At 42.8% G+C, this 24,888-nt stretch overlaps 1 protein-coding gene across 4 annotated transcripts in view; it reads right to left on the bottom strand.

The window, feature by feature from the left end:
* tbc1d16 (TBC1 domain family member 16) overlaps positions 1-24,888 on the bottom strand; it is a 57,263-nt gene that overhangs the window by 14,051 nt on the left and 18,324 nt on the right. For all 4 annotated transcript variants that reach the window (XM_012958813.3, XM_031894034.1, XM_018097697.2 and 1 more), the window contains 2 exon segments: positions 24,006-24,213; positions 22,853-23,315 (listed from right to left, as the gene is read on the bottom strand). In XM_012958813.3, the coding sequence (XP_012814267.2) occupies positions 22,853-23,315; positions 24,006-24,177 (635 nt within the window). In that variant the 5' untranslated portion in view covers positions 24,178-24,213.

Below are 24,888 nucleotides of genomic sequence, written 5' to 3'. Positions count from 1 at the left end.
ACAAGATGCAGATCATATCTTATGCCTATTAGCAGATCTAGTGTTCTATCAAATCCAATCAACACTAGATCCAGATCAACAACGGCCATTTATGAGGTTGGCTTTCACAACACCAGAACAGTAAAAATGATTCTGGTCTCCAATACAGAACGATACCACATACATTTACTAGAGCCCACGGCTGCCAAATTTAAATGTTCTTTCCCCATATCTAGGGGTGGGTGATATAGGGCTAATTCGGTCCATGGGCCAAACAATCGAATCAGGTATAGGCACCCGTCGGTTCGGCGACTGCATCAACGAGCCAATGTGGTCCCCAATCCGACAAAAAATCAAAACCTGCCTAATTTTAGGCTAGTTATCGGTCGGGCAGGACCATCGTTAGTGCCCCTACATGGGCTGATAAGCTGCTGAATCGGTCCAAGGGACTGATATCGGCAGCTAGAATTGGCCTGTGTATCATCACCTTTAAAGTTCCCTCAGGTTTATAACAGAATGCCTTCAGGCCCAAGGAGTTTCTACAGAAATTAACCTATTTATTGTGGTTGTCAGCCCCCAAAACTGACTGATATTTCAGCTTTTCCCTTTCCTTTAGCTACGGATATAATTGTGCCCCAATATATCCAGTTCGTCTTAACTTAATATTTAACGTAGGTCTTGCATTTCCTCTTTGCAATCTTATCATTCTGCAATGGCTTTATTATATCAGTTATTATATTATGGCTTTATTATATCAGTAAATATTGCTTTTACAACAAACTGTTAGGAGAGTCTACTTTACAGAGGCTAGTCAATTCTTCTTATGAATACATGTAGGGAAACTCCCGCAGCCCTTCTTATGAAAGGTGCCTGGTAACTCTCATGACTTGAGCTCATGTCTTCTAGCCATAGCTTTCTCAGCTATAGGACAAGAACTATCTCTTATACATATTTCTGACCCATGGTTATGTATCACATTATTCTTGGAAGGGTCACAAAACTGTATTTCTGCATTGTGGTTGAATTAGACATAATACTATTACCCATTATTCCAGATATGATCACAAAATTATTACCATCCAACTCAGGGCACATTCCTTAGGAGGATACACAACAACATAGGCTGCTCCAAGATGTCATTACCTTCCTATTATAATGAACATAGCCTCATGGTTTTGCTGCAGAACCTTTCTAAACACCATGACATAAAGAGGCATTCATAAAAGCAACTACTAGGTGTGGGCTACTCTCCTATTAGCTGTTGCTAGAAGGCAGCTCCCATAGAAGGATCTAAGACCTGCAAACAACATTTGTTCTAAGGATAGGATTGCCACCTAGCAACAGCGCCCACCCATGCCCCACCCTTAAATTACACCATGTAATTCCTTCCAATATCCCCAGCAGTTGTGATTACCTAGTGAATTCTTCTTTTTGTCTCTCTTGGCTTAAACCAAAATTCTAGGAAATATAGGGATTATCAATCCATACCCAAGGAGAAGGGTGCTACTTCTATGATTCTGAAAGTACCTCATTTGCCTTCCTTCAGTCTGCTTTGGGTAATGTTATAGCGAATGTTATGTTATGGGTAGTTAAGTGCTATAATTATCTATTTCTACAGACTATAGCTTCATCTGAGATCATGAGAAGTCATTTCCATTTTCATCAACTTTCATTTCTTTTGACTTTTATTCTTAGTCCATCTATAAGAACTTGAACTGCATATTTGTCTCTTAAAATTTCTTTTAAATCTCTGCTCTTTTTTAAGAACATGCCCTTAAGGTGGCCACACACTGTAAGATCCGCTCATTTGGCGAGGTTGGCAAGCGAGTGGATCTTTTTCCGACATGCCCACCTACCCTGGACATATTTATATTTATCATAGTTATCATATCCCCCCTTAAGCGGCTCTTCTCCCGTGTAAACAGGCCCAACCTGGCCAGTCTTTCGTCATAACTGAGCCCTTCCATACCCTTTACCAGCTTAGTTGCCCTTCTCTGGACCCTCTCTAATTATGTTGGGTTGAAAATCCCAGCTTCAACTTCTTCTTCTTATTGTGATGGGTTAAAAAACCCGACATACTGTTCTTCGACTTCAGCTTATTCTTCCGCTTCTTATTCTTAGCGCCCCCCATTTTCTAAACGCTACTCCTCCTACAGTTTTAGGGGTACAACACCCAAAAGATGACCCCAAAAGTGGGAGGGGCCAACAACAAATTTCACCTTTTGACTTTTATGGGGAAATTGAAACTACTGCCAATCTTACAGCTTTGAGGCTACATAGTCATAATCACATAGTCATGGGCTCAGCCTGAATGAAAATATGATGATTGTTGGATGCCCAAAAGTGGGTGGAGCTGTGAACAGCTAATCGGCACCAGGTAACTGCGGTTCAAGGTTAGAAGAAGTGGGCGGAGCCACCAGCAGCCAATCAGATTTACCTATTGACTTTCAATGGGGAAATTCAAGCTGCTGCCATTCTCACAGTACTAACACCAGGATCCCCAAACTCTGCACAGTCAGTCACTGGGTGAATGCGTACCCAAGGTTAGAAAAAGTGGGTGGGGCCGCCAAAAGCCAATCACATTTCTTTCATTGTTATGAGTGGGGAAATTTTAACTGCTGCCATTCTCACATGGTTAATGTCAGGGTCCCCAAACTTTGCCACTGGGTGACAATGTTCCAAGTTTAGAAAAGTGGGCGGGGCCCTACGTCTTGCAGTGACTGACTGTGCAATGTTTGGGAACCCTGGCGTCAAACCAATAAAATTCAATAGGTGAAATCTGATTGGCTGTTGGTGGCTCCGCCCACTTTTCCCAAAACTAAACTGCAGTCCCCTAGTGACCAACTGTGAAAAGTTGGGGGACCCTGTTGTTAATTCTGTGAGAATGGCAGCAGATTGAATTTCTCCATTAAAAGTCAATAGGTAAAATCCTGATTGGCTGTTGGTGGCTCCGCCCACTTTTTCTAACATTGAACTGCAGTTACCTGGTGCCTAACCCTGCAAAGTTTGGGGACCCCGGCGTTATTACTGTGAGACTAGCAGCAGGTTGGATTTCCCTCAGTTCAATAGGTAAAATCTGATTGGCTGTTCATAGCTCCGCCCACTTTTGGGCACCCAACAATCATCATATTTTCATCCAGGCTGAGCCCATGACTATGTGATTCAAGTTTGGGGAGTGTAGCCTCAAAGCTGTAAGATTGGCAGCAGTTTCAATTTCCCCATAAAAGTCAATAGGTGAAATTTGATTGGCTGTTATTGGCCCCTCCCACTTTGGGGTCATCCAACAAAGTCGCTGTTTCATTCGGGGTGACCCCATGATTATGTTATTCAAGTTTGGGGGGTGTAGCTTCAAAGCTGTAAGAGTGGCAGCAGTTTGAAAATCTTCCCAGTCAAAGTCAATGGGAAAATTGGGGGGTTCGGAGCGGCGCCACAAAAAGCCGGGGGGCGGGATCGCTTAGAAAAGCACAAGCAACCTGCTCCGCTATAGGGCGAAGATGTGTGGGGAGTTTGGGTGTTGTACCCCTAAAACTGTAGGAGGAGTAGCGTTTAGAAATGGGGGGCGCTAAGAAGAAGAAGTGGGAGAGCAGTCTGGGGGGGTTCAGCCCAACACAAATATAAATAAGGGGGGGGGGGTTACAGGGCTTACAAATTAGCCCCCCCTAAATACCAGCGTTAAGCGCAGAACTAAAGCCAATAAACAACATCCTTACATAAGTAGCTTGTTTTGTCCAAATGAGACAAATAAAGATGGAGAGCAGCAATAATGGCCTCCCCTGTAGCTGAATTGGAGCAATAGGGAAAGTGCAATGGATCCAATGGAGGCGCTGGGATTAATATGTCACATAACTGCTCTTCATAAAAAACTAGGGCGGCCAACTCCCGGGTACGCTAACTGCCAACCTATGTCTTTGGCTGTGGGGCGGAACCCACTGCCCGCACGGGGAGGACACAGAGACTCCATACGCAGCTGAAGTACCCTTGCTCCCGTTGCTCGGAATTGAACTCAGGTCTCCAGCGCGCAAGGCTGCAATGCTACGCACTGAGCCACCGTACGGCCAAGGGGTCAGGCTCTCACTTTATATAAGTCTTTCAGTCTGTGACTGTCTATATGTCTATGTCAATCTGCCAATCAAATTTCACCCATTGACTTTAATGGGGAAATTGAAACTGCTGTTAATCTTACAGCTTTGAGGCTACACTCCCCAAACTTGAATCACATGGTCATGGGCTCATCCTGAATGAAAATATGATGATTGTTGGGTGCCCAAAAGTGGGCGGAGCTGTGAACAGCCAATCAAATTTTACCTATTGACTTTGAATGGGTAAATCCAACCTGCTGCCAGTCTCACAGTATTAACCCCAGGGTCCCCCAACTTTTCACAGTTGGTCACTAGGGGACTGCAGGTTTAGTTTTGAAAAGTGGGCAGAGCCACCAACAGCCAATCAGATTTTGCCTATTGATTTTTATTGGTTTGATGCCAGAGTTCCCAAACTTTGCACAGTCACTGGGTGACTGCACAATCAAGCTTCTTTTAAAAGAGCAAAGTGGGAGGGACCAACAACAGCCAATCAAATTTCACCCATTGACTTTAATGGGGAAATTGAAACTGTTGCCAATCTTACAGCTTTGAGGCTACACTCCCCAAATTTGAATGACATGGTCATGGGGTCAGCCTGAATGAAAATATGATGATTGTTGGATGCTCAAAGTAGGCGGAGCCACCAACAGCCAATCAGATTTACCTATTGACTTTCAATGGCGAAATCCAACCTGCTGCCATTCTCACAGTATTAACACCAGGATCCCCAAACTTTGCACAGTCAGTCACTGGGTGACTTCGTACTCAAGGTTAGAAAAAGTGGGCGGGGCCACCAAAAGCCAATCACATTTCTTTCATTGTTATCAGTGGGGAAATTTTAACTGCTGCCATTCTCACGTGGTTAATGTCAGGGTCCCCAAACTTTGCACAGTTTGCCACTGGGTGACAATGTTCCAAGTTGGGTCTGCTTCCTCTATAGCCACTCTCCTTGCCAAAGTTATGCATGCCCATTGCTTAATATTTGTAGGGGGTGCGCATAACTCTGGTGCGCTCATAAGAGCAGGCAGGAAGGGGCCAGTGTCCAAGTACCTGTGCGTGCTGGGTCCTGCTTAGGGTTTTCTTGTATAGGGGCTCGAAGCATTTTTGTTAAGCGACTGTGCCTATGTGAGCAAAATTAAGCATTAAATTCTCCCTTTTTTAAAAATACCTCAAAATATAAATAAGGGAGAGTGTTACAAGGCTTACAAATTAGCTTCTGTTAAATAACAGTGTTAAACGCAGAACTAAAGTCACTAAACAATATCCTTATATAAGTATTTTGTTTTATCCAAATGAGACAAAGAAAGATGAAGAGCAAATAAATTTGCCTCTCTGTCTGTCTATGTCTGTCAGTCTATGTCCATCTATGTCTCTCTCTCTCAGTTTGTCTATATCTCTCTCTATCAGTTTATGAGTAACACTTTACTTTTCCTTCCCTATTTCATTATTTTATACATCCTGAACCTCAACTGAAATACAGTACCTGAGTGGAATATGTGTATTACACAGAATTACATTGCATTTTTTTAATTATATAAAACAATGTATTAATAAGTCTCACAGCACAGGGAAAGAAGCTATTCCACAATCTCAGGGATGATATATGCCTATAATGTCCTCTGCTATTTCCCCAACTCTTTGTTTATTTCTTTTTTTTTTTTTTTGTATTTCAACAGATCTTTATTGAATAACACACAATGTGGTTACAGCATTATTGTCATAATGATTAGAGCATATGTTTACAATCAAATGTTCTCAGTTTCTTTGTTTATTTCTTATGGGAGGCACTTGCCCCCCAGAATTTCCCCCTCAAACAGGGCAAGTACAAGTGCCCCAGGTGGCCATATGGTGTTTAAGATCTCAGCTTGTGCTGATTCTGGGTCTCTCTCCTGATAATACCGGCTGTCTCTCTGGCAGTTGCTGCAGCCTGAAACTTGTTCCCTTGTATCTTCTCTGAGCCCCAGCCTGGTCACATGATGCTGTGTGTGAGAGTGAGGCTGGCTCACAAAATGGCTCTGCTTTAGTGTGTGTGTGTGTGTGTGAAGGCACTTCTCCCCATTCATATTGGCTGGACAGCCATCAACTATGTAAACTCTCTCTCCTATAACCCACATTGTGGTCATTTTTTAAATGAACTTAATCTAGAAAGGGAAGTTTGAGAGGAAACTTCATCTTGGATTGAAAAACGTGAAGTTACTGAATGAAATCTGATTATTGGCTCCGCCCACTTTTTCTAACCTTGGACCCACAGTTATATAGTAAAAGCCACTGTGCAAAGTTTGGGGACCCTGATTTTAATAGTGTCTGAATGGCAGCAATTTAAATTTCCCCACTGAAAGTCAATGAGTAACATCTGATTGGCGGTTGGTGGCTCCGCCCACTTTTTTCTTTGAACGGCAAATACCCAGTGACTAACTCTGGAAAGTTTAACAACCCTGGAATTAATACTTAAATAATGGCATCAGTTTAAATATAAACCAATGAAATTTAATGGGTGGAAATGGATTGGCTGCTGGTGGTTCCGCCCACTTGTTCTAACCCTGAATATGTAGTCAGCCAGTGACTGTACAAAGTTTGGGAACCCTGACATAAATAGTGTGAGAAAGGCAGCATTTTAAATTTAAACAAAAAAAAATCAATAGCTGAAGTCTGATTGGCTGTTGGTGGCTCCACCCACTCTTTAAAACCTAAAAATGCAGTCCCCTAGTGACCCTGGTGTTATTACTGTAAGAATGGGAGCAGGCTGAATTTCCCCATTAAAAATTAATAATTAAACTGATTGGCTGTTGGTGGCTCCACCTACTTATCTAACTCTGAACCGCAGTTACCTGGTGACTAGCTCTGCAAAGTTTGGGGACCTTATTATTAATATTTAAAGAATGGCAGCAGTTTAAATTTAAACATATGACGTGTATAGGTGAAATATTATTGGCTGTTGTTGGCCCCGCCCATTTTTCTAAACTTGAAACATAGTCACCCAGTGACAAACTGTGCAAAGTTTGGGGACCCTGACATTAAACATGTGAGAATGGCTGCAGTTCAAATTTCCCCACTGAAAACAATGAAAGAAATGTGATTGGCTGTTGGTGGCCCTAACCTTGAGTACGTCTTGCAGTGACTGACTGTGCAATGTTTGGGAACCCTGGCGTCAAACCAATAAAATTCAATAGGTGAAATCTGATTGGCTGTTGGTGGCTCCGCCCACTTTTCCCAAAACTAAACTGCAGTCCCCTAGTGACCAACTGTGAAAAGTTGTAGGACCCTGTTGTTAATTCTGTGAGAAATGCAGCAGATTGAATTTCTCCATTAAAAGTCAATAGGTAAAATCCTGATTGGCTGTTGGTGGCTCCGCCCACTTTTTCTAACATTGAACTGCAGTTACCTGGTGCCTAACCCTGCAAAGTTTGGGGACCCCGGCGTTATTACTGTGAGACTAGCAGCAGGTTGGATTTCCCTCAGTTCAATAGGTAAAATCTGATTGGCTGTTCATAGCTCCGCCCACTTTTGGGCACCCAACAATCATCATATTTTCATCCAGGCTGAGCCCATGACTATGTGATTCAAGTTTGGGGAGTGTAGCCTCAAAGCTGTAAGATTGGCAGCAGTTTCAATTTCCCCATAAAAGTCAATAGGTGAAATTTGATTGGCTGTTATTGGCCCCTCCCACTTTGGGGTCATCCAACAAAGTCGCTGTTTCATTCGGGGTGACCCCATGATTATGTTATTCAAGTTTGGGGGGTGTAGCTTCAAAGCTGTAAGAGTGGCAGCAGTTTGAAAATCTTCCCTGTCAAAGTCAATGGGAAAATTGGGGGGTTCGGAGCGGCGCCACAAAAAGACGGGGGGCGGGATCGCTTAGAAAAGCACAAGCAACCTGCTCCGCTATAGGGCGAAGATGTGTGGGGAGTTTGGGTGTTGTACCCCTAAAACTGTAGGAGGAGTAGCGTTTAGAAAATGGGGGGCGCTAAGAAGAAGAAGTGGGAGAGCAGTCTGGGGGGGTTCAGCCCAACACAAATATAAATAAGGGGGGGGGGTTACAGGGCTTACAAATTAGCCCCCCCTAAATACCAGCGTTAAGCGCAGAACTAAAGCCAATAAACAACATCCTTACATCAGTAGCTTGTTTTGTCCAAATGAGACAAATAAAGATGGAGAGCAGCAATAATGGCCTCCCCTGTAGCTGAATTGGAGCAATAGGGAAAGTGCAATGGATCCAATGGAGGCGCTGGGATTAATATGTCACATAACTGCTCTTCATGAAAAACTTGGGCGGCCAACTCCCGGGTACGCTAACTGCCAATCTATGTCTTTGGCTGTGGGGCGGAACCCACTGCCCGCACGGGGAGGACATAGAGACTCCATACGCAGCTGAAGTGCCCTTGCTCCCGTTGCTCGGAATTGAACTCAGGTCTCCAGCGCGCAAGGCTGCAATGCTACGCACTGAGCCACCGTACGGCCAAGGGGTTGGGCTCTCACTTTATATAAGTCTTTCAGTCTGTGACTGTCTATATGTCTATGTCAATCTGCCAATCAAATTTCACCCATTGACTTTAATGGGGAAATTGAAACTGCTGCCAATCTTACAGCTTTGAGGCTACACTCCCCAAACTTGAATCACATGGTCATGGGCTCAGCCTGAATGAAAATATGATGATTGTTGGGTGCCCAAAAGTGGGCGGAGCTGTGAACAGCCAATCAGATTTTACCAATTGACTTTGAATGGGTAAATTCAACCTGCTGCCATTCTCACAGTATTAACACCAGGGTCCCCAAACTTTTCACAGTTGCTCACTAGGGGACTGCAGTTTTAGTTTTGAAAAGTGGGCGGGGCCACCAACAGCCAATCAAATTACACCTATTGATTTTTATTGGTTTGATGCCAGAGTTCCCAAACTTTGCACAGTCACTGGGTGACTGCACAATCAAGCTTCTTTTAAAAGAGCAAAGTGGGAGGGACCAACAACAGCCAATCAAATTTCACCCATTGACTTTAATGGGGAAATTGAAACTGCTGCCAATCTTACAGCTTTGAGGCTACACTCCCCAAACTTGAATGACATGGTCATGGGGTCAGCCTGAATGAAAATATGATGATTGTTGGATGCCCAAAGTAGGCGGAGCCACCAACAGCCAATCAGATTTACCTATTGACTTTCAATGGGGAAATCCAACCTGCTGCCATTCTCACAGTATTAACACCAGGGTCCCCAAACTTTGCACAGTCAGTCACTGGGTGACTTCGTACTCAAGGTTAGAAAAAGTGGGCGGGGCCACCAAAAGCCAATCACATTTCTTTCATTGTTATCAGTGGGGAAATTTTAACTGCTGCCATTCTCACGTGGTTAATGTCAGGGTCCCCAAACTTTGCACAGTTTGCCACTGGGTGACAATGTTCCAAGTTGGGTCTGCTTCCTCTATAGCCACTCTCCTTGCCAAAGTTATGCATGCCCATTGCTTAATATTTGTAGGGGGTGCGCATAACTCTGGTGCGCTCATAAGAGCAGGCAGGAAGGGGCCGGTGTCCAAGTACCTGTGCGTGCTGGGTCCTGCTTAGGGTTTGCTTGCATAGGGACTCGAAGCATTTTTGTTAAGCCACTGTGCCTATGTGAGCAAAATTAAGCATTAAATTCTCCCTTTTTTAAAAATACCTCAAAATATAAATAAGGGAGAGTGTTACAGGGCTTACAAATTAGCTTCTGTTAAATAACAGTGTTAAACGCAGAACTAAAGTCACTAAACAATATCCTTATATAAGTATTTTGTTTTATCCAAATGAGACAAAGAAAGATGAAGAGCAAATAAATTTGCCTCTCTGTCTGTCTATGTCTGTCAGTCTATGTCCATCTATGTCTCTCTCTCTCAGTTTGTCTATATCTCTCTCTATCAGTTTATGAGTAACACTTTACTTTTGCTTCCCTATTTCATTATTTTATACATCCTGAACCTCAACTGAAATACAGTACCTGAGTGGAATATGTGTATTACACAGAATTACATTGCATTTTTTTAATTATATAAAACAATGTATTAATAAGTCTCACAGCACAGGGAAAGAAGCTATTCCACAATCTCAGGGATGATATATGCCTATAATGTCCTCTGCTATTTTCCCAACTCTTTGTTTATTTCTTTTTTTTTTTTTTTTTTTTTGTATTTCAACACATCTTTATTGAATAACACACAATGTGGTTACAGCATTATTGTCATAATGATTAGAGCATATGTTTACAATCAAATGTTCTCAGTTTCTTTGTTTATTTCTTATGGGAGGCACTTGCCCCCCAGAATTTCCCCCTCAAACAGGGCAAGTACAAGTGCCCCAGGTGGCCATAATGGTGTTTAAGATCTCAGCTTGTGCTGATTCTGGGTCTCTCTCCTGATAATACCGGCTGTCTCTTTGGCAGTTGCTGCAGCCTGAAACTTGTTCCCTTGTATCTTCTCTGAGCCCCAGCCTGGTCACATGATGCTGTGTGTGAGAGTGAGGCTGGCTCACAAAATGGCTCTGCTTTAGTGTGTGTGTGTGTGTGAAGGCACTTCTCCCCATTCATATTGGCTGGACAGCCATCAACTATGTAAACTCTCTCTCCTATAACCCACATTGTGGTCATTTTTTAAATGAACTTAATCTAGAAAGGGAAGTTTGAGAGGAAACTTCATCTTGGATTGAAAAACGTGAAGTTACTGAATGAAATCTGATTATTGGCTCCGCCCACTTTTTCTAACCTTGGACCCACAGTTATATAGTAAAAGCCACTGTGCAAAGTTTGGGGACCCTGATTTTAATAGTGTCTGAATGGCAGCAATTTAAATTTCCCCACTGAAAGTCAATGAGTAACATCTGATTGGGGGTTGGTGGCTCCGCCCACTTTTTTCTTTGAACGGCAAATACCCAGTGACTAACTCTGGAAAGTTTAACAACCCTGGAATTAATACTTAAATAATGGCATCAGTTTAAATATAAACCAATGAAATTTAATGGGTGGAAATGGATTGGCTGCTGGTGGTTCCGCCCACTTGTTCTAACCCTGAATATGTAGTCAGCCAGTGACTGTACAAAGTTTGGGAACCCTGACATAAATAGTGTGAGAAAGGCAGCATTTTAAATTTAAACAAAAAAAAAAATCAATAGCTGAAGTCTGATTGGCTGTTGGTGGCTCCACCCACTCTTTAAAACCTAAAAATGCAGTCCCCTAGTGACCCTGGTGTTATTACTGTAAGAGTGGGAGCAGGCTGAATTTCCCCATTAAAAATGAATAATTAAACTGATTGGCTGTTGGTGGCTCTACCGACTTATCTAACTCTGAACCGCAGTTACCATGTGACTAGCTCTGCAAAGTTTGGGGACCTTATTATTAATATTTAAAGAATGGCAGCAGTTTAAATTTAAACATATGACGTGTATAGGTGAAATATTATTGGCTGTTGTTGGCCATGCCCACTTTTCTAAACTTGGAACATAGTCACCCAGTGACAAACTGTGCAAGGTTTGGGGACCCTGACATTAAACATGTGAGAATGGCAGCAGTTCAAATTTCCCCACTGAAAACAATGAAAGAAATGTGATTGGCTTTTGGTGGCCCCGCCCACTTTTTCTAACCTTGAGTACATTTTGCAGTGACTGTGCAAAGTTTGGGAACCCTGGCGTCAAACCAATAAAATTCAATAGGTGAAATCTGATTGGCTGTTGGTGGCTCTGCCCACTTTTCCCAAAACTAAACTGCAGTCCCCTAGTGACCAACTGTGAAAAGTTGTAGGACCCTGTTGTTAATTCTGTGAGAATGGCAGCAGATTGAATTTCTCCATTAAAAGTCAATAGGTAAAATCCTGATTGGCTGTTGGTGGCTCCGCCCACTTTTTCTAACATTGAACTGCAGTTACCTGGTGCCTAACCCTACAAAGTTTGGGGACCCCGGCGTTATTACTGTGAGAATGGCAGCAGGTTGGATTTCCCTCAATTCAATAGGTAAAATCTGATTGGCTGTTCATAGCTCCGCCCACTTTGGGCATCCAGCAATCATCATATTTTCATTCAGGCTGAGCCCATGACTATGTGATTCACGTTTGGGGAGTGTAGCCTCAAAGCTGTAAGATTGGCAGCAGTTTCAATTTCCCCATTAAAGTCAATGGGTGAAATTTGATTGGCTGTTATTGGCCCCTCCCACTTTGGGGTCATCCAACAAAGTCGCTGTTTCATTCGGGGTGACCCCATGATTATGTTATTCAAGTTTGGGGGGTGTAGATTGACATAGACATACAGACAGTCACAGACTGAAAGACTTATATAAAGTGAGAGCCTGACCCCTTGGCCGTACGGTGGCTCAGTGCGTAGCATTGCAGCCTTGCGCGCTGGAGACCTGAGTTCAATTCCGAGCAACGGGAGCAAGGGCACTTCAGCTGCGTATGGAGTCTCTATGTCCTCCCCGTGCGGGCAGTGGGTTCCGCCCCACAGCACAAAGACATAGGTTGGCAGTTAGAGTACCTGGGAGTTGGCCGCCCAAGTTTTTCATGAAGAGCAGTTATGTGACATATTAATCCCAGCGCCACCATTGGATCCATTGCACTTTCCCTATTGCTCCAATTCAGCTACAGGGGAGGCCATTATTGCTGCTCTCCATCTTTATTTGTCTCATTTGGACAAAACAAGCTACTGATGTAAGGATGTTGTTTATTGGCTTTAGTTCTGCGCTTAACGCTGGTATTTAGGGGGGGCTAATTTGTAAGCCCTGTAACCCCCCCCCTTATTTATATTTGTGTTGGGCTGAACCCCCCCAGACTGCTCTCCCACTTCTTCTTCTTAGCACCCCCCATTTCTAAACGCTACTCCTCCTACAGTTTTAGGGGTACAACACCCAAACTCCCCACACTTCTTCGCCCTATAGGGGAGCAGGTTACTTGTGCTTTTCTAAGCGATCCCGCCCCCCGTCTTTTTGTGGCGCTGCTCCGGACCCCCGAATTTTCCCATTGACTTTGACAGGGAAGATTTTCAAACTGCTGCCACTCTTACAGCTTTGAAGCTACACCCCCCAAACTTGAATAACATAATCATGGGGTCACCCCGAATGAAACAGCGACTTTGTTGGATGACCCCAAAGTGGGAGGGGCCAATAACAGCCAATCAAATTTCACCCATTGACTTTAATGGGGAAATTGAAACTGCTGCCAATCTTACAGCTTTGAGGCTACACTCCCCAAACTTGAATCACATGGTCATGGGGTCAGCCTGAATGAAAATATGATGATTGTTGGGTGCCCAAAAGTGGGCGGAGCTGTGAACAGCCAATCAGATTTTACCTATCCAACCTGCTGCCAGTCTCACAGTAATAACGCCGGGGTCCCCAAACTTTGCAGGGTTAGGCACCAGGTAACTGCAGTTTAAAGTTAGAAAAAGTGGGCTGGGCCACCAACAGCCAATCAAATTTTACCTATTGACTTTCAATGGGTAAATCCAACCTGCTGCCATTCTCACAGTATTAACCCCAGGGTCCCCCAACTTTTCACAGTTGGTCACTAGGGGACTGTAGGTTTAGTTTTGAAAAGTGGGCAGAGCCACCAACAACCAATCAGATTTTGCCTATTGATTTTTATTGGTTTGATGCCAGAGTTCCCAAACTTTGCACAGTCACTGGGTGACTGCACAATCAAGCTTCTTTTAAAAGAGCAAAGTGGGAGGGACCAACAACAGCCAATCAAATTTCACCCATTGACTTTAATGGGGAAATTGAAACTGTTGCCAATCTTACAGCTTTGAGGCTACACTCCCCAAACTTGAATCACATGGTCATGGGGTCAGCCTGAATGAAAATATGATGATTGTTGGATGCCCAAAGTAGGCGGAGCCACCAACAGCCAATCAGATTTACCTATTGACTTTCAATGGCGAAATCCAACCTGCTGCCATTCTCACAGTATTAACACCAGGATCCCCAAACTTTGCACAGTCAGTCACTGGGTGACTTCGCACTCAAGGTTAGAAAAAGTGGGCGGGGCCACCAAAAGCCAATCACATTTCTTTCATTGTTATCAGTGGGGAAATTTTAACTGCTGCCATTCTCACGTGGTTAATGTCAGGGTCCCCAAACTTTGCACAGTTTGCCACTGGGTGACAATGTTCCAAGTTGGGTCTGCTTCCTCTATAGCCACTCTCCTTGCCAAAGTTATGCATGCCCATTGCTTAATATTTGTAGGGGGTGCGCATAACTCTGGTGCGCTCATAAGAGCAGGCAGGAAGGGGCCGGTGTCCAAGTACCTGTGCGTGCTGGGTCCTGCTTAGGGTTTTCTTGTATAGGGGCTCAAAGCATCTTTGTTAAGCCACTGTGCCTATGTGAGCAAAATTAAGCATTAAATTCTCCCTTTTTTAAAAATACCTCAAAATATATATAAGGGCGAGTGTTACAGGGCTTACAAATTAGCTTCTGTTAAATAACAGTGTTAAACGCAGAACTAAAGTCACTAAACAATATCCTTATATAAGTATTTTGTTTTATCCAAATGAGACAAAGAAAGATGAAGAGCAAATAAATTTGCCTCTCTGTCTGTCTATGTCTGTCAGTCTATGTCCATCTATCTCTCTCTCTCAGTTTCTCTATATCTCTCTCTATCAGTTTATGAGTAACACTTTACTTTTCCTTCCCTATTTCATTATTTTATACAACCTGAACCTCAACTGAAATACAGTACCTGAGTGGAATATGTGTATTACACAGAATTACATTGCATTTTTTTAATTATATAAAACAATGTATTAATAAGTCTCACAGCACAGGGAAAGAAGCTATTCCACAATCTCAGGGATGATATATGCCTATAATGTCCCCTGCTATTTCCCCAACTCTTTGTTTATTTCTTTTTTTTTTTTTTTGTATTTCAACACATCTTTATTGAATAACACACAATGTGGTTACAGCATTATTGTCATAATGATTAGAGCATATGTTTACAATCAAATGTTCTCAGTTTCTTTGTTTATTTCTTATGGGAGGCACTTGCCCCCCAGAATTTCCCCCTCAAACAGGGCAAGTACAAGTGCCCCAGGTGGCCATAATGGTGTTTAAGATCTCAGCTTGTGCTGATTCTGGGTCTCTCTCCTGATAATACCGGCTGTCTCTCTGGCAGTTGCTGCAGCCTGAAACTTGTTCCCTTGTATCTTCTCTGAGCCCCAGCCTGGTCACATGATGCTGTGTGTGAGAGTGAGGCTGGCTCACAAAATGGCTCTGCTTTAGTGTGTGTGTGTGTGTGTGAAGGCACTTCTCCCCATTCATATTGGCTGGACAGCCATCAACTATGTAAACTCTCTCTCCTATAACCCACATTGTGGTCATTTTTTAAATGACCTTAATCTAGAAAGAGGAAACTTCATCTTGGATTGAAAAACGTGAAGTTACTGAATGAAATCTGATTATTGGCTCCGCCCACTTTTTCTAACCTTGGACCCACAGTTATATAGTAAAAACCACTGTGCAAAGTTTGGGGACCCTGATTTTAATAGTGTCTGAATGGCAGCAATTTAAATTTCCCCACTGAAAGTCAATGAGTAACATCTGATTGGCGGTTGGTGGCTCCGCCCACTTTTTTTCATACCCAATAACTAACTCTGGAAAGTTTAACAACCCTGGAATTAATACTTAAATAATGGCATCAGTTTAAATATAAACCAATGAAATTTAATGGGTGGAAATGGATTGGCTGCTGGTGGTTCCGCCCACTTGTTCTAACCCTGAATATGTAGTCAGCCAGTGACTGACTGTGCAAAGTTTGGGAACCCTGGCATAAATAGTGTGAGAAAGGTAGCATTTTAAATTTAAACAAAAAAAAAAATCAATAGGTGACGTCTGATTGGCTGTTGGTGGCTTCACCCACTCTTTTAAACCTAAAAATGCAGTCCCCTAGTGACCCTGGTGTTATTACTGTAAGAATGGCAGCAGGCTGAATTTCCCCATTAAAAATTAATAATTAAAACCTGGCTGTTGGTGGCTCCACCCACTTTTTCTAACTCTGAACCGCAGTTACCATGTGACTAGCTCTGCAAAGTTTGGGGACCTTAGTATTAATATTTAAAGAATGGCAGCAGTTTAAATTTAAACATATGACGTCTAAAGGTGAAATATTATTGGCTGTTGTTGGCCCCGCCCACTTTTCTAAACTTCGAACATAGTCACCCAGTGACAAACTGTGCAAGGTTTGGGAACCCTGACATTAAACATGTGAGAATGGCAGCAGTTCAAATTTCCCCACTGAAAACAATGAAAGAAATGTGATTGGCTTGTGGCGGCCCCGCCCACTTTTTCTAACCTTAAGTACGAAGTCACCCAGTGACTGACTGTGCAAAGTTTGGGAACCCTGGCGTCAAACCAATAAAATTCAATAGGTGAAATCTGATTGGCTGTTGGTGACTCCGCCCACTTTTCCAAAACTAAACTGCAGTCCCCTAGTGACCAACTGTGAAAAGTTGGGGGACCCTGTTGTTAATTCTGTGAGAATGGCAGCAGATTGAATTTCCCCATTAAAAGTCAATAGGTAAAATCCTGATTGGCTGTTAGTGGCTCCGCCCACTTTTTCTAACATTGAACTGCAGTTACCTGGTGCCTAACCCTGCAAAGTTTGGGGACCCCGGCGTTATTACTGTGAGAATGGCAGCAGGTTGGATTTCTGCCAAGTCAATAGGTAAAATCTGATTGGCTGTTCATAGCTCCGCCCACTTTTGGGCACCCAACAATCATCATATTTTCATTCAGGCTGACCCCATGACTGTGTGATTCAAGTTTGGGGAGTGTAGCCTCAAAGCTGTAAGATTGGCAGCAGTTTCAATTTCCCCATAAAAGTCAATGGGTGAAATTTGATTGGCTGTTATTGGCCCCTCCCACTTTAGGGTCATCCAACAAAGTTGCTGTTTCATTCGGGGTGACCCCATGATTATGTTATTCAAGTTTGGGGGGTGTAGCTTCAAAGCTGTAAGTGTGGCAGCAGTTTGAAAATCTTCCCAGTCAAAGTCAATGGGAAAATTGGGGGGTTCGGAGCGGCGCCACAAAAAGACGGGGGGCGGGGTCGCTTAGAAAAGCACAAGCAACCTGCTCCGCTATAGGGCGAAGAAGTGTGGGAAGTTTGGGTGTTGTACCCCTAAAACTGTAGGAGGAGTAGCGTTTAGAAATGGGGGGCGCTAAGAAGAAGAAGTGGGAGAGCAGTCTGGGGGGGTTCAGCCCAACACAAATATAAATAAGGGGGGGGGTTACAGGGCTTACAAATTAGCCCCCCCTAAATACCAGCGTTAAGCGCAGAACTAAAGCCAATAAACAACATCCTTACATCAGTAGCTTGTTTTGTCCAAATGAGACAAATAAAGATGGAGAGCAGCAATAATGGCCTCCCCTGTAGCTGAATTGGAGCAATAGGGAAAGTGCAATGGATCCAATGGTGGCGCTGGGATTAATATGTCACATAACTGCTCTTCATAAAAAACTTGGGCGGCCAACTCCCAGGTACGCTAACTGCCAACCTATGTCTTTGGCTGTGGGGCGGAACCCACTGCCCGCACGGGGAGGACATAGAGACTCCATACGCAGCTGAAGTACCCTTGCTCCCGTTGCTCGGAATTGAACTCAGGTCTCCAGCGCGCAAGGCTGCAATGCTACGCACTGAGCCACCGTACGGCCAAGGGGTCAGGCTCTCACTTTATATAAGTCTTTCAGTCTGTGACTGTCTGTATGTCTATGTCAATCTGCCAATCAAATTTCACCCATTGACTTTAATGGGGAAATTGAAACTGCTGCCAATCTTACAGCTTTGAGGCTACACTCCCCAAACTTGAATCACATGGTCATGGGCTCAGCCTGAATGAAAATATGATGATTGTTGGGTGCCCAAAAGTGGGCGGAGCTGTGAACAGCCAACCAGATTTTACCTATTGACTTTCAATGGGTAAATCCAACCTGCTACCATTCTCACAATATTAACCCCAGGGTCCCCAAACTTTTCACAGTTGGTCACTAGGGGACTGCAGTTTTAGTTTTGAAAAGTGGGTGGGGCCACCAACAGCCAATCAAATCACACCTATTGATTTTTATTGGTTTGATGCCAGAGTTCCCAAACTTTGCAGTCACTGGGTGACTGCACAATCAAGCTTCTTTTAAAAGAGAAAAGTGGGAGGGACCAACAACAGCCAATCAAATTTCACCCATTGACTTTTATGGGGAAATTGAAACTGCTGCCAATCTTACAGCTTTGAGGCTACACTCCCCAAACTTGAATCACATAGTCATGGAGTCAGTCTGAATGACAATATGATGATTGTTGGGTGCCCAAAGTGGGCGGAGCCACCAACAGCCAATCAGATTTCACCTATTGAATTTTATTGGTTTGATGCCAGGGTTCCCAAACTTTGCACAGTTTGTCATTGGGTGACTACGTTCCAAGTTTAGAAAAGTGGGCGGGGCCAACAACATCAGATTTCACCTACAGACTTCATATGTTTAAATTTAAACTGCGCCCATTCATTAAATATTAATACGAAGGTCCCCAAACTTTGCAAAGCTAGTCACCAGGTAACTGCGGTTCAGAGTTAGAAAAAGTGGGTGGAGCCACCAACAGCCAATCAGATTTTAACTATTAATTTTCAATGGGGAAATTAAACCTGCTGCCATTCTTACAGTATTAACACCAGGGTCACTAGGGGACTGCATTTTTAGGTTTTAAAAAGTGGGTGGAGCCACTAACAGCCAATCAGACCACCAATTCATTTTTTTTTTTGGTTTAAATTTAAAATGCTGCCTTTCTCACACTATTTATGTCAGGGTTCCCAAACGTTACACAATCAGTCACTGGCTGACTACGTATTCAGGGTTAGAGCAATGGGTGGAGCCAATCCATTTCCACCCATTAAATTTCATTGGTTTATATTTAAACTGATGCCATTATTTAAGTATTAATTCCAGGGTTGTTAAACTTTCCAAAGTTAGTCACTGGGTATTTGCCATTCAAAGATAGAAAAAAGTGGGCGGAGCCACCAACCGCCAATCACATTTCATTTATTTACTTTCAAAGGTGAAGTGTAAAATGCTGTCAGTCCCACAATTTTTATGCTAAGTGTTTTTTGCAAAGCTGGCCAATGGGGGACTACAGTTCAAAAATAGGAAAAGTGGATTGGGCCAAACAGCCAATCAGATTTCATCCTTTGAATTTTATTGGTTTAAATTTAAAATGCTGCCATTCTCACACTATTTATGCCAGGGTGCCCACTGTTTGTCACTGGGTGCCTTCGACTCAAGGTTAGAAAAAGTGGGCGGAGCCACCAACCAATCACAATTTACCTATTGACTTTTATTGTTTTAAATTTAAACTGCTGCCGTTCTTTAACTATTAATCCCAGGGTCCCTAAACTTTACAGCCACCAACCGCCAATCAGATGTTACTCGTTGACTTTCAGTGGGGAAATTTAATTTGCTGCCAATCAGACACTATTAAAACCAGGGTCCCCAAACTTTGCACAGTGGTTTTTACTATATAACTGTGGGTCCAAGGTTTGAAAAAGTGGGCGGAGCCAATAACAGATCAGATTTCATTCAGTGACTTCACGTTTTTCAACCCAACATTAAGTTTGTTCTTAAACTTCCCTTTCTAGTTCAATAATGTACCTTTTAAACACTAAACACCAAAACTGCATGGCATATCCTAGATGGGACCTTACCAGTGCTCTGTAAAGTGGAACAATGGCCTCTCTTTTGGCAAATCTATGACCCCTTTTAATATAGCTTGCATATTTTTACATCTCGGGTGCATAACCTTACATTTATTGACACTGAATTTCATCTGCCACTTAGCCGCCCAGATTGCCAGTTTGTCAAGATGCCACATCCGGGATGGAATTAATTGGGCTGCAGAGTTTTGTGTCATCTGCAAACACTGATACATTACTTATAATACCCTCCCCCAAGTCATTTATGAACAAGTTAAATAAAAGTGGACCCAATACAGAACCCTGAGGGACCCCACTAAGAACCTTATTCCAAGTAGAGAATGTTCTATTAACAACCGACAACTGATCTTGTAGTCAGTTTCCTATCCATGTACAAACGACATTACTAAGCCCAACAGAACTTGATTTATAAAATTTAGTTTAGGCAGCACTGTATCAAAAGCTTTGGCAAAATCCAAATAGATCACATGTACTGCCCCCACTGTCCAACTTCTTACTCATCTCATCATGAAAAGCCATCAGATTTGTCTGACATGACCTGCCCTTCATAAAGCCACACTGATTACTGCTCATAATGCCATTCTCCAGAACATTATTTAGAACGAGATCCCTTAACAAGCCTTCAAATAACTTGTACACCACTTATGTCAAACTTACTGACCTATAATTGCCAGGCTGAGATCATAATCCCTTTTTAAATATAGGAATTACATCAGCTTTCCTCCAATCCATAGGTACCATACCAGATGTACCAGATTAACTTGAGTCTGAGAAAATCAAAAATAGAGGCCTGGATAAAACTAAACTAAGCTCTCTCAGTAATGTTCCATTTCCTGTGTCAACCACTGACTAGATTGAGTCATTTGTGCCCCTATCAGGTGGTTTTGGATACTCTGACTCCCCTATAAGGGGTCAGAGCTTCATGCCAGATACGACAATGACTGATTTCTGAAGTGCGATTCAGCTTCTATCTTAGAGAGGATATCAGTCTCAATGTTGAGAGAGAGGTATGATATTCTGGGTGTTGTTTGGAGTCTTTTTAGGTATTTTAAAATAAAATGTTTACTTATTCTTTAAGGGCAATGGCCCACGGGAAGATTAGTTGCCCGCTGTTAAACCACAGGTGACTAATTATTATTATTAACATTTATTTATAAAGCGCCAACATATTCCGCAGCGCTGTACAATAAGTGGGTTTCATACATTGGACATACAGAGTAACATATAAAGCAATCAATAACCGATACAAGAGGTGAAGAGGGCCCTGCCCAAAAGAGCTTACAATCTACAAGGAGAAAGGGTTGAGACACAAGGTGTGGGAATGGGCATGACCAGAGTTGTGAGAGATGTGGCACAGGTTATTGCTTTTAGCAGCACACTGAGGTTATGTTACACTAGATTAGGGTAAGCTTCTCTAAATAAATGTGTTTTTAGAGATCTCTTGAAGGCAGAGAGATTGGGAGAAAGTCTGAGCGAATTGTGGCCCATCAGCCTAAGAAATCCTAAGTGATGTGCAGAAATTCAGACTGCTCTAGTTGCAAAAATTTGAATTTATGGGAGAATTTTGCTTCTTGAGCTTCAGTTCATATGTGACTCACCTACCATATATTACAAGGGAACGCACTCCCCCCCATGCTCCTGAAGTTCCCCAGCCTACCCCAGCTGCATCAACCATAGGAATCTGGGTACAAGAACATTTTGGCCACCAACTTGCTGCACTGCTCTATATATGCCCCACAGCCTCTATAAACAGGACAATTTCCAAAAGGAACAGTAACACCAGTATTTAACATTAAAAATATCCTTTCTAAACACTTTTGTTAACAAATGTATCATACAGAAAATGCAATATTATTAGTGCTTTTTAATATCGGATATTTTTAATGTAAAATATTTGTGTTACTATTCCTTTAAAAAGGAGACTCTGTATAAACAAACCACTCCCTCCCCTAAACTGCAGCCTTTGAAATAAGGCATTATGGAGCAAGATTATGCAGAGGACTAATCCGTGGGACTGGTAATTCGTTTTATGTATTTGTATGTGTGCACTTATTTATTTATATAGCACCACAATTGTACACAATGCTTTACAAGGTGTAAACACTAATGGGGGTATAGTTATTTTAAGTTATACTGTGAAAATAGATAAATATATGCTTAAGTGCTTAGGTTTTTCAATACACAGCTGGATTGAGGGTCCATACCCTAAAGAGCTTACAATCCATTACTAGTTTTATATGCAGCTCAGCTGTTTTTGACCTTCCTCTAGTTGGCAGAACAGGAAGTGATGTGAAGGGAAAATGGTTTCAATTTCTTTAGTGCAAGAAATAACAAAAAACACACATATTTCTTGAGTAAAAACAACAGGAAAACGTGCTCAGCGCAAGCCCTATTCACTAAACTCATACTGCCTCTTCCAGTTACTGTATGCTACAATATTTATCCTAAGAACAGCCTTATTAGAAGCATTCTTTCTGTGCAGAGGTATATGGACAAATGCAACTGACTGAGCATCGAGGCCTTGGTATTTCTGTAGAGTATATCCGGAACATTACATTTATGACATGATTTATTAGTAGGGATAATCCTGCAAATTATAAGCAGTGCTAACTTGTAATCTATAAAGGCTGGAGCCAGAACACTACTTCCTGCTTTCAGCTCTCTAAGCTGTTAGTAGTCAGTAACCAATCAGGGACTTGAGGGGGGGCCATATGGGACAAATTGTCAGTTAGTATGCTATTGAATCTGACCTGTGTGCTCACAAACACACTGAACAGTTATGTCCCATGTGGCCCCCCCAGTCACTGACTAACTAAGAGGTTAGAGAACTGAAAGCAGGAAGTAGAGTTCTGACTATTATGTTAGACATCTGCTCACTCCAGCCTTTATAGATTACATTTTTGCCTAACTAAGTACATTACAAATATTTTTTATTTTGCCCAGTCTGTCTATTTTACCCAGTTTCATTTTTACACTGTACTGTTTCTTTAAGGCACTGCTAAACAAGACACTCTCTGTATCAAAGCAATTTCTTAGTTATCCACGAGCAACAAAAACAGAAAAGGTTTTATTTGCTTATATTAAATCTTACATTTAAAATGTTAGAACTTACCGGTTTTCATTTTCCAAAAATACAGAGCTGCTGCTCTCCCCCAACGCCTCGCTAATTGGCGACAGGCAAAATGGCGAAGAGAAGGCATCAGAATCTGAGTCCAGGGTGCTGTCTTTGCTCACTTCATCTGATGATAAATCCAGAGACCTTTCATCTTCCCCCTGCTCTGTCCCTTCCTCAACCCCCTCTGCAGAGCCATAAGAAGGGTCTCGCTCAGTGGGGGAATTAACTTCCCTTCCCACATCTTCTTTGGAGATTATGGCAGGTTTGCTACGTGTGGTGGGAGCAGAGCCTGGAGGTTGGCGGTTTCTTTTACGTGGGTTTTTGCGAATAGGCGAACTCTCAGGGGTGATATAACGCAGAGCTTCTTCATCCTGACGTTGGATACGAGAGTTTGGGACCCAGGCCAGGATCAGGGTGGTACCCAGAAACTCATCTTTCTCCATGTACACACACAGGTACCCTGCAACAGGAATAAGATGAACAATAATCCCACAACGTTTCAGGTTAAATATAATATAATACATACATGCACACATATCACCGAGGACTATACATCTACACAAGCTTAGGGTGAAGATACACTAAAGCTACTGGTAGCAGCTACTTTCTCATGGCTACTAAACTCCAGAAAATACCCTGCCATAGACAATACTGAGAATTGCCTCTGCTAAAACACACGTAGTGAAAATTATTAAATGATCAGCATTGTCTATTTTAGTAGCCACGACAAGTAGCTGCTACTAGTAGCTCTGTGTGTCTTCACCCTTAGGGCTCTGGTACATGGGGAGATTGGTCGCCCGCGACAAATCTCCCTTGTTGCAGGCGACTAATCTTCCTGATATGACATCCCACCGGCGAAAATGTAAATCATCATATTGGGGAGATTAGTCGCCCGCAACAAGGGAGATTTGTCGCGGGCGACAAAGGGCTGTGACAGACGGTGAGAAATCGCCAAATTGGCACGCCGCGTGTGCCATCCCACTGGCGATTTACATTCTTGTAGGTGGGATGGCATTTCGGGGAGATTAGTCGCCCACGACAAAGGAGATTTGTTGCGCGGCGACTAATATCCCCATCTGTCACAGCCCTAATGGTACAAGGACTGTTGCCTCCCTATAAGCAAAACACTGACACAAACATGAATACTCACCGGGGTGATGGGATCCCACATCCTGCAGCAACTCCGGGGGATGCACACAAACATTGTTCTTGGAGAAAATAATCTCCCCATCCAATATGGAGGACGATCCTCCCCCAGAACTTAGTGTCAGGAAGTCGGAGGCCTTGGAGGACGCACGACGGAGGAGGCGGCCCAAAGACATGACAGTGGTTCCATCATCTGTGAAGCTTCAAACCACCTACAACAGGGTAAAAGGAAGACATATCAGGCATTGAGGTACAGCTGATTTCCTTCTTGTGCCTGATATCTAATGCTGGGGCTGCACCAATAACAGCCCTTCTGCAGTCTATACAAAGTAAAACATTGCCAGGAGAACGCTTAGAAACTCCAAGCTGGGGTTAGTTAGTTAGTTGAAGCCTCTAGTCTGAAGTCCGACCTGAAAGTAGCATCAGTGACAAGGTACACGTTGTAACATTCCCAGAATCGTATTGACTTTCAGATCCAGATATACAATAGCGCACACGTTAGCAGGATATTACAATTAATTAGCAGCATCCTGGTTCGTTAGAGAGAAGTACAAAGATTCTTTTGTTCAGTTTGATTACGCTATTTTTAATTTCTTTTCTAATATTCGTAGAGGAAAATTAAGGCTAGGATTCAGATTTGTATTCAGATGAACCCAAATACAGGTATAGGATCTTGTATCCAGAATGCTAGCGATCCATCTGTAATATGGATCACCTTACTTTAAGTTGGTTTAAAATAAAACAACCTTTAAACATGAAATAAGCTTAATAGCTTTCATGCAGCTTAGTTAGGAGCAAGTACAGGTACAGGTATGGGATCCCTTATCCGGAAACCTATTATCCAGAAAGTTCCAAATTACGGAAAGGCCATCTCCCATAGACTCCCA

This window comes from Xenopus tropicalis, chromosome 10 (genome assembly GCF_000004195.4).
Source record: "Xenopus tropicalis strain Nigerian chromosome 10, UCB_Xtro_10.0, whole genome shotgun sequence".
NCBI classification, from domain to species: Eukaryota; Metazoa; Chordata; class Amphibia; order Anura; family Pipidae; genus Xenopus; species Xenopus tropicalis.
The sequence above is the reverse complement of the archived record's forward strand: the minus strand, read 5'-3'. Positions and strand labels throughout refer to the sequence as shown.